Source organism: Nicotiana attenuata, unplaced genomic scaffold (genome assembly GCF_001879085.1).
Source record: "Nicotiana attenuata strain UT unplaced genomic scaffold, NIATTr2, whole genome shotgun sequence".
In the NCBI taxonomy this organism is placed as follows: domain Eukaryota; kingdom Viridiplantae; phylum Streptophyta; class Magnoliopsida; order Solanales; family Solanaceae; genus Nicotiana; species Nicotiana attenuata.
The window spans coordinates 664,255-675,233 of NW_017670444.1; the positions used below are offsets into that span (position 1 = coordinate 664,255).

The 10,979-nt window shown below is 34.7% G+C and overlaps 1 protein-coding gene across 1 annotated transcript; it reads right to left on the reverse strand.

Moving 5' to 3' along the window:
• Nucleotides 1-6,619: 6,619 nt before the first annotated feature.
• Nucleotides 6,620-9,111, reverse strand: LOC109239491 (B3 domain-containing protein REM10-like). Its single transcript, XM_019406063.1, has 6 exons — nt 8,916-9,111; nt 8,585-8,718; nt 8,159-8,390; nt 7,634-7,815; nt 7,355-7,522; nt 6,620-6,757 (listed from the first exon to the last, which is right to left on the reverse strand). Exons 1-6 carry the CDS (start codon nt 9,109-9,111, stop codon nt 6,620-6,622), a joined length of 1,050 nt encoding a protein of 349 aa, XP_019261608.1.
• Between the last annotated feature and the right edge of the window lie 1,868 nt (nt 9,112-10,979).

Sequence of the window (10,979 nt, forward strand, 5' to 3'; positions counted from 1 at the left end):
TTGAGGGTTTTGAGCACATTCTTGAATTTGGAAGTAAGCTTTGGATTTCAGATTTGGGCGTATGTCCGGATGGGGTTTTAGATGACCCCGGAGCGTTTTGGCGCCTAATAGTGAAAGTTGATTCCTTAAGGATTTTGAAGTTCTTAAATATTTGGTTTGGAGCGGGTTTTTGTGATATCAAGGTCCAAATGGAATTCCGAGATCGGGAATAGTTTCATAATGTCATTTAAGACTTGCACGCAAAATTTGGTGTCAATCCGAGTAGTATAAGTACGTTTCGGCTCGCTGAAAGTAAATTGAAGAACTTGAAGTTCGTAAGTTTAATTCATTGGATTTCGGTGGCGATTCTTAGTTTTTGATGTTAATACGGTGTTTCGATGGCGTGAGCAAGTTTTTATGATGTTGTTAGGCTTGTGTGAGTACTCGGTGTGGAGTCCCGAGGGCTCGGGTGTGTTTCGGACGTGTGTTGGGAGTGAAAACACTCCAGTTTTCTGGTATTTCTGGGCAGCTGTTGCAGGTCTCGTAATTGCAAGGATTCGTTCACATTTGTGACAATCGCATTTGCAAGGAAGGCTTCGCAATTGCGAAGAAGCCTGAGCTGGGGAGTCGTCGCATTTACGACATTTTGTTCGCATTTGCGAACACAGCAGGGACCGCATTTGCGACCCACGCAGAGGGAGCCCAGGTTCGCATTTGCGACCTTCACATTTGCGAACAAGGTGTCGCAAATGCGACATCAGAGGCCTGGACACAACTTTTAAAAACGGGACTTAGGCCACTTATTTAATTTCACTTCTACACTTGGGCGATTTGGGAGCTTCCAAAGAGGGGATTTCAACCTAGCATTGTAAGGTAAGTTATTTCTACTTAATGTGAGTTTAATACTTGGTTTTTGGGTAGATTAATACACAAGGATTTGTGAAAATAATGGGTTAGAGTAAAACCTAGGGTTTTGACAAAAACAAGATCTAACCACGAAATTTGTTATGGAATGGAGTAAAAATCATATATTCTTGATCCTTAGGTTATGGGTAAGAACTTCCGTCAAAAATTTTCGGAATCCGAGCACGTGGGCCCTAGGATGAATTTTAGGAACCTTGCATTTAGGGTTGGGAAATTGCTTTAATAGATAGAATATGAACTCTTGAGCTTGTATTGACTAGTTCTTACCCCGTTTGATTAGTTTTGGATCGTTCGGCTCCGAATTGAGGGTTTTGAGCACATTCTTGAATTTGGAAGTAAGCTTTGGAGCAAGGTGAGCCTCTTTTCTAACCTCGTAAGAGGGAAATAACCCCCTAGGTGAATTATATAAATGTATGTGACTATCTGTGGGGGCTACGTATGTACGTGGTGATGAGAGTCCGTGTGTAACTACTATTATGCTAATTGTCTAGTTAGTTTAGGACCCGTATCATGCCATACTTGTTAATGCTTACGTTCTTGCTTGCTACTGAGATCACTTAGTACATGCTAGGAAATTGTAAATAAGTATAAACGAATGTACACACTTACTTGAGAACTTGTATGAATTTATTTGATTATAAATGAGCAATGTGTGCTTACTCGATTATAATTGTTATTTGTGGATCGAGGCGATTGCCTCGGTAGAAATAGATGCATCTATGGTTCGCGCCATTCGACTCTCTGGCGGTGCACAGTTATTATTATGTTGGACCGGGCCGTACGACCTCGGCATAATGTGCGCATGTTATTTATGTGGAATTCATCCATGATTTACTCTGTTTAAATGCCATGAAATGTAAGTTATTATAAGACATGACTGAATCCGATATATATATATTGTTTCTCCTTGTTCTGAGAATATCATTATATCCATGCCATCCATGCTTAGTGTAAACCTTATATATTATTGATATTGACCTTAGTAAGTGTCAAGTCGACCCCTCGTCACTACCTCTTCGAGGTTAGACTGGATACTTTCTGGGTACATGTTGTTTCTGTACTCATACTATGCTTCTTTACTTAACTGTATAGGATCTGAGGCAGGTGCATCTAGTTACCCTCCGGCGCGCGTTCCTGATTCCTGGTCGAGATCTCACGGTGAGCTGCCTCTTCTGAGCCGTTCAGCAGCATACCGGAGTTTCTCTTATTTTGTTGTTATTATGTACTGTCTATTCTGTTTCAGGCAGTAGGATAGTGGTATTCTTTTTGTACATTCTACTAATTGCCCTAGTACTTGTGATACTAGTTCCTGGCACAAACTGTAGACTATTATTTTGGGATGTAACTATATTATTACGAGCTTGTTAATTATTAACTGTTTAAAAACTTAACTATAAAGAAAAAAATATTGGGGTTGTTTTGGTAAATTAATGAGAACCCATTAGTTAAATTAGGGTTGGCTTGCCTGGCAACGGTGTCGGGCGCCATCACGACCTATGATGGAATTTGGGTCGTGACAGGAAAGGCCACCTCCACTTTTCCATCTAAGGCTAAGGCCACCTCCGAGGAGATGTGTGGCTATAATTCCATATTTTAGCACAATATTTGCCTTGCATTTTATATGCTTTAATGATAAACTACACTTTATTTGCGCGTAATGGAGTCTATTTTATGTGTAGGTGAATTGGAGATGAAAGTAGAGCAAAAGGAATAATTAAAGTCTAAAGCGTGCTCGAAAACAGTTGAAAATAAGAAAGAAAGAAGTGAGCAGCTAAATGAGGAAGCTGGCGAAGCAAGCTCAAGAGCTCGTGATAGAGCTGGCTGGGCGAGCCTTCTAGCTCGCGTGGGAGCAGGCTAGGCGAGGGAGGAGGCGAGGTCCACCTGGCGTTAAGGCTGGCGACGCCAGGTCTGGGGCGAGGTCCAGCTCGCGTGAAGCCTCGCGAGACGAGGTCTGAGGCGCGCACACTCCGAACTTTGAAGGCTTATTTCGTCTCCTGGGTGGACTAGGACATGGCCTATGTTGTTTAGGTCTTTTCCTACACATATAAATAGACATAAAATGCCATTTTGAAGGAGTTTTGCAACCAGAGGTAAGAATAGCCCGTGGAACAACTGTTGGGAGTTAGAATCACCGATTTCTACATCCCTTTATCCTTACTTTATAATTTAATTATGCAAAATATTTTGGATATTGTTACTATGAGTATGAGTAGCTAAACTCCTAATCTAGGGTTTTGATGGAACCTATTGGAGGATGATTTTCCTGTTACGTTAATATAGATTTGCCGTAGTATTTTCTCTATTTGTTCAACTACGTTATTATTATGGCTGGTTGAAGAGCCCTCAATCGACTGTGACTATTTAGTGTGTATTACTCGGGAGAGAGTGCATATTTAGGTAGTTGTTGAACAACATCACTCCTAACGTATATGAGGGATCAATACGGAGGGTTTAAAGGTGGGATTAGGGATAACGAAACTTTGGTGCGACCCGAGTGAGCCGTAATTAATACCAGCTAGCGTAATTTGGAAGAATATGTCTAGTAAATTGTGGTAGTTACTCGGGAGAGAATTGCAACACTTAGAGCTCTCATGATCGGTAGAGAAGACTTAGGCAAAATTTATAGAAAACGTAGCGGAAAGGATTCTGGCAATAGGGGAAATCATAACCTTAGATCATTCGAATTCTTGTCTACAACCCATTCGTTGTTGATTATTAATTATTGCATTTTCGTTACGTGATACTTAGTTAATAAACATCAAATTTGTTACTTAAATATTTCTGAAGATTGATTTCCTGAATTTGTGCGAGTCTAGTAGCTGTGTTTAATAGGTTAATTCCCTGTGGGATTCGACTCCGGACTTGCAAACCAGATTATATTTGCAATGACCACTTAGTCCTTTTTATAAGGTATAGCTGGGCGTGACCAGATTTAATGGCGGGATTAGAGATAACAAAACCTTAGTGCGATCGTAGTGAGCGGTGAATTAATGCCACCTAGCGTAGTTCGAGAGAATATGTCTAGTAAATTGTGGTAGTTGCTCGAGAGAGAGCTACGACACCCAAAGTGCTCACGATCGATAGAGAATACTTAGGCGAATTTATTGGAAATGTAGCGGGGGAGATTCCGACGATAGGGAAAATCGTAACTCTAGACCTCTCCTTAATCTTTTCTCCAAACCTTAGTATCTCTAGGTTATAATTTACTACTTTAATTAGTTAACAAAATCTCAATCTTTATAATTTCAGAATTTATTCAAACTTGTATTCTTAGTGATAGTCAACAATTGTGGCTAAACCTTAATTCTCCGTGGGATTCAACTCCGGACTTTTAGATCGGATTATATTTGCAGCGACAGATTATCCTTTTTAGGACTAGAGTTGGCCGTGATCAATTACAACTCAAATCTTTTGCAATATTGTTGATTTAATCTGGCGATTTCAGATATATTAAGTTTTTCAAGGGTAAAATTTTGACCAAATTTTGCTTCTTTGCAAGTGCGTCCAGTACAGAATACTTCGAAAAAATATTCTTTCCAGAATTATATGTAACATGAATCTATCAGTAATTTTTAAAATTTTTAATTAGAATACTTACCGTCAAACACTAAAATTCCAAAAGGTAATCGTCCCATAACTTGCTATATTTTTGTAAGCTCTTGATGATGTTGCTTGTACGCTTATTAGTTAGTACTAACATCTTTCGGAAAGATTTGCCCCCGTTAAAATATTGTTATTTAGTTGATAAAATTCCCTTTACTTTTTCTTTTCTTTTGGGGAAACAGCATGAAGCACTTTGACAATATGTTTCATTTTAATTTTAAACTTCCACTGATTTGAATTCGGCCATTGATCTTAATAGATACTAATTTTAGGATTACGTATAAGCTAACATATTTTGGTAAAAATTGCAACAGGGCGCCTTATTTGGTCGCCCCCATTTAACCTATATTCATTTTTGTAAAATTTTTTAATTTGTACACACTTTTTAAACAACTCCAGCCCTCTTTCTCCTCCTCCTTCTTCTTCTTCTTCTTCTTCTTCTTCTTCTTCTTCTTCTTCTTCTTCTTCTTTCTTCTGTTGCTGTTGGTGTTGCTATGAAACTTCAGTTCATATGTTGCACTCTTCACCTGAGCTTGATGATTTAGTTGCAGTCCAAATTTGGAAGTTTATATATAACTTTAGATTAGAATTTAAATGTGGGTTTTAACTATATATTAGATTATATTACTTGAAATCATATGAAGTCCATTCATATCTGATGGTTTTATGGGGAAATCCTCACAAACATGTGCTGAGTTTTCAGAGTACTTCACGATTTTGTCCTCATATTCAACTTATGGTAAGATTGTTGACATACCTTGAGAGCATGGGTTGTGCAGCTAAAACGTGCTGAAGCTCAGCAAATATAGAACAAAACTTCAGTTAAAACATGCTGAAGTTAAGCAAATAGAGAACAAAACTTCAGCTACTAGAATGCTTAAATTCAGCAATTACAAACAAAAACTTCAGCAAATAGAGAATAAAACTTCAGCTACTAGAATGCTTAAGTTCAGCAATTACAAACAAAAACTTCAGCAAATGGAGAACAAAACTTCAGCTACTAGAATGCTTAAGTTCAACAATTATAAACAAAAACTTCAGCCAACACTTGGTTCAGCAATTTGCTACTTCAGGTCCGTCTACTAGAATGCTGAAGTTTGCGTGATTACCTTTGCTACTTCAGGCCCGTATGCCTGAAGTTACGCGAAAAGTGGGTACGCTTACAATTTTTTTTACAAAGCGGGTATAAATTAAAATGTGACCCAAAAAGCGGGTATAAATCGAAATCCCCCCATATTTTGCCTATTGGTTCAAACTTCTACACAAATACATACAAAATCATATAGTTAAATTACAATTTGGATCGGAATATCCAAAACACATTAAGGCAAGATTTCTTCCTTTCTTAACTTAGGATGAACAACTTATTATCTTCAGGAACTTATATTTAATTGTTTTATAACTAACATCTGTCATTTTTAAAATTTTATATTTACTAATACAGAGTACATGCACAACACACATGACCAGAAACTAGTATATATTATAAATGCTTAATAACTTTTTCGAAATATCTGTTCTGCAAGGTCTCTGTTTCCACCTTACTCTGGATAATTAAACTTCCTATGGATATTTAATGATATTTCAAGTCAGTATTAGTTTCAAAAAAATTCTATAGGTAAATTCATAATATAGAGTAAAAAGAGAAAAGAATCATAATAGAGTATTAAAAAGTATTGAAAAGAGATAAATATTGATAATTCAGAGGATAAAATATGCATTTAGCTACCGAAAAATTGAAAAACCTAATTGAGTAGCCCTTTGAGTATCATAGAAATAGTTAAATGACTTTCTGTTTTTTAAAAAAAAAAAATGTGCTAGATAATTTTAAAAAGTTAAGTGATCAAATTGTGTAATGGATTCTAAATCTACCCTTTTATCCTTCTCCTCTCGATTACCTACATATTTACATGTTACATTCTTACCAGTTACCACTAGACCAAAGCCCGAAGAGACCACAAGAACTCAATTTAAAATTAATTTTCTTGTTTGATTACAACGGGCAAGAATCCAAAAGGCAACCTTAATCTAATTGTTACTCGTGTGTGAAACGATATTTTCAAAACAAAAGAGTAGAACCCATCATACAGAAAGTAGTAGTTTTTTTCAAGATTTAGCAACATGTACAAAATCCAAAAACATTATATTCACTTGCTTCAGTGCCTCTTTCCTTGCCCATCACCAACAGCTTCTGTATCTTGTCAATGGCTTCTGAGGGTGTGATTCTTGGCATCCTTACCAGAATATTTACCTACAATTTTTAAAAACAAAATATTGCCTTTAGTTATTATTTGAAATTTCAAAGAGTTGATTGTATAAAACCATTATAGCTAGGATCATAGAAGTCTAAGCTGGTAGATCTTTTATATGGAAAATTTCATCATAAAGCAATTGTTAGGAAATTTGACACACAATAAAATATCAAAATATTATATGTATCTTTAAAATACCAAAGTACAATCGACACTATTTGAAACATTTAAGATTTTGTGTATATCTTCAAAAGTTAACATACTAACATTTTATAATCTCAGTAAAAAAAAAAAAAAAAAAAAATTGGTTCCATAACAACTCCTGTATTCTAATTAAGAATTAACTCAAATAGCCGCACATCCATATATGCATAATTTATGTATTATATATGTATAGTTGTGTATAATGATATATAATCTATGTATATGGCTAGAAAAAGCAAATAATGAATATAGTGGGTTATTTATATAAAGATCCTTATTCTAATAACAAAATGGACAAAGAGGAAAAACAACAACAATATATACTCACAATGGAAATGCGCTATAGGTATTGTGCCATTGTTGATGAGTTCAAACTTATAAGTATCTCCTACTTGAACACCATTTCCTTGTACGAACTCTGGCCATCCCCTTTTAATTTCAAAGTGATGTCCCATTTGCCCTAGCTGCACTGACCATGATCTCCGTTTTTCATTGACAAGAATCATCTCACAGTGTCTATTCATCAAGCCATTTGATTTCGCAAAAGCCAATGGAAGATACTGCTCAAATTTTATCCCATTATAGAGATCAATGCCGCGTTATCACATGAAAAAAACTACTATTCCATTAGCTAAGGTTCGTTTTTATTAAAAGTTGTTCAAATCACTTACCAAAATAGGATTTTTGATGGTGTAAGGTTTGATAGTAGATATAAAATGAGGGTTAGTATCAGCAGCAGATGTTGAAGCAGGTACTTGTACTTTTGGAGAAGTCGCGTCTGTGGTCTTAATTCTGTTAACATCCAAATTTTTCTTCTTTACTTCAGGATGGAGGGATGGACTTCCTCTCAAATCTAGTTTTTTAATTGAAACAACAATGTCATAACTGAAACTGAAAAATGAATTTAAAACCAAAAATAGAACATTAAGTTGAAGCTGAAAATATCTGTTATTGTTCATTCTGATGACAAGGAGTATCTTTTCTAGATATATGAACATATATCTTTACTTCTATTTATATATTTTGGATCAAGAGTTCTTCCAACATATATTCATATTAAAACTAAACTATGAATTCATTTCATCTAAACATGTAGTTAATTAGTCTAGATATTCAACTAGTGTCGCATCATGTAAATAATTAAACAGTAGAAAACAGGATGAAATTTAAGACAAGGGATTAAAAGAGAAACTTGCCTTGAAATTCAAATACAGGTGTTTCTGATCCACTGGAAACTATCTCAAACATTACGCGATCTCCTTCCTTTAAGCACTTGTCAGTGCAGAATTCATGCCATCCACGTCCAATGTAGGTATTTTCGCCGCTTGTATACAGACTACATGTCCATGACCTTCGCTCGTCCCTTATAATTATCATACATTTCCTGTTGTTGAGTCTGTTTTTCAGAGCGAATTGTCTTGGAATAGCCTGAAACAGTTTATAATTAATCGGTTGCAAATAACCAGTCAATATGTATGGATTTATGTTTTACACCTCCAAATTGTCAAAGAGATAATTGTTCTCATAAGCTTATACATACAGGAAAAGAATTCATTTCTTTTCCTTGTTTCTTTGTTTTCTTCTGTGTAACAATCATAGTATTAATGTAGTCACGAACTTACCAGAAAATACTTTGTAAGGCAATAAGGTTTGATAGTACAAATGAGATGAGAGTGACTGAGATGCATGTCCTTATTAGCAGCTTCTGCATTGGGGAAAGCCTTGTCTGATGTCCTGATGTTAGCCTTTGTTTTTTCTGTTGCATTTGTTAATTATACACAATATCACTTAAGAAAATAACGCCAAAAAACATAAGCATCATTAGGTTTATGTATAGCAAAATTTTCATTACACTTTGCATAATTAATCAAGAAAACATTTTCCATAATAGATAACAGAAAGATAAAAAGAAAGTTGAGGAATGTATCACAAATGAGCCCCAAAGAACTTCACCTTCCAAATCAAATTTCTTGGGAGTCTCCTCCTCTTCATCCTCGTCTTCTTGCATATACGCCGCATATTCTCTCTCACAACAACTTGAACCAAATATGGAAACATTAAACTCCATATTACCTTCATGTCTAAACACCAACATATCTCCCAATTGCAAATCATGCTCTTCTGCAAACTCTGTCCAACCATCTTCCATTCGACGGTCGTTCACCTTCACCAGCCACTTCTTACCACCCCACCCCTTCTCAGTATTGCATGCACATTCTCATGTCCCTTCACATACTTCAAGAAACCTACAGGAATTTTCTGCAATACAAAAATATGTATAATTAAAATAGCCATGTCACAAAGTATGATTCACAATTTAAAATCAGCTTAATTATTTTGAGAAGTGCTTTTCTCAAAAGTAATTAATTTGAAAAGTACTTTTGAGCAGTAATTAGTTTTTTACCAAGCTTTAACAAATGTTTCTATAAGTGTAGTTTACTGAAAAGTGCTTCTCAAAAAAGTGCTTTTGGAGAAAAGCTACTTTTTTTGCTTCTCAAAAATTGCTTCTGCTTCTCCCCAAAATTACTTTTTTTTTTTCCTTCTAAAAGCTTGGCCAAACACCTCAATTTTTAAAAGAAAAAAAAAAGCACTTTTAGCCCAAAAAAAAAAGCTTGGCCAAATAGGCTATAAATCACTCAAACGGTCAAACCTACGGTGATAATTTTTACCATATGAGATATATTTAGTTCATTTGGAAATCAGTATATCCAGAGACGGGGCCAGAATTTGAAATTTATGGGATTAATATTCTAATTCTTTTAAATTATTGGGTTCTAAATTAATAGTTTATGTATAATTTAATAATTTTATAAGATAAATATAGAGTTTGGATCAAAGTTATTGGGCGCAGCCGAATTCCGCCCCTGAGTTTATGTACACTTCTATTTCAAGATTATTTATCCTGTATTATGTTTTTGACATAATGAGATGTACAAGTATCGTTATTAGTTCATTGTAAATTTACATTATATATAATTATTTAACACATTTTTGCAAGGTGGTAAACTTTCTATTTCTGGAAAGTAATCCTTGGAAAGTGAAAACAGCGTTGCTGGCCGTCTCCCCCATCCATGCAAAATTAATCATTACTCCCTCCGGTCCATAATAAGTGGTTTTTTGATCTTTATTTTGTGATCCAAAATAAGTGATTTTTTCAGATTTCAAGATTGAATTAATTATTTTTTTCCTACATTGCCCTTGGAGTAAATAATGTTGAAGTATGTGTTAGGACTATATATTTATGTGAAGAGCTAGTAAAGGTTAATATGGTCAATTTTATTGTTAATTAATGTTAAAAGATTAGTTTCTTAATATGTGTGAAAACAACCAAAAAATCACTTTATTTTCGACAGGAGGGAGTACCAATCAACACTACCATTTAATAGAGCCTATACTTGCACATCACTCTGATCCAAGCCTAGTAGTAACTCTTAACGCCTTTTTGTCAGCCTATATTTAACCTCTTAAAGCATTGAAGAGCCATCAAATAAAGCATTTACAGTGCAACTCAATCATATTAGCCATAAAAATAAATAGCCATCTGAATTGCTCAAATATACTACTAGGAGAAAATAAAAAAATATAAACATAGTTTGCAGTCTCAAACTACAATTTGTAGGATAATTGGGTTGCTGATTTTATGGAAAATTTTAGTTCAATCTTTCAAATGTTATTGAAGCTATCTCAACCCCCCCCCCCCCACCCCCCATCTATTTAAACTATTATTTAACTAGTTTTAATATACGCGTGTCGTATGTATATTTTGTTTCGATGAGTAATTTTTTAGATAACATAAATATTTTATTAAAAATTATGTTGAGTTATAGAATGAGAGTTTTACACCTAAAATTAATGAATAAAATAATTGAGCTCAATAAAAATTAAAATAGAATAATCTATTCGTATCAATAATTTTGATAACAACAACAAAACTCTAAAAAATTATTTATACAATTGAAAGTGAAATAAAATAAAAGCTTTTAAAGGATATATTTTATGCATGTAATATAAAAATAG

Excerpts from the sequence above, each read along its gene's own strand:
- LOC109239491 (XM_019406063.1), bottom strand. The coding sequence starts at position 9,111 with ATGGAAGATGGTTGGACAGAGTTTGCAGAAGAGCATGATTTGCAATTG. Across the intron at positions 7,523-7,633 it reads CCATCAAAAATCCTATTTTG|TATCTTCCATTGGCTTTTGC; the intron begins GTAAGTGATTTG and ends AAATTTGAGCAG. Across the intron at positions 6,758-7,354 it reads TACAAGGAAATGGTGTTCAA|GTAAATATTCTGGTAAGGAT; the intron begins GTAGGAGATACT and ends TAAAAATTGTAG.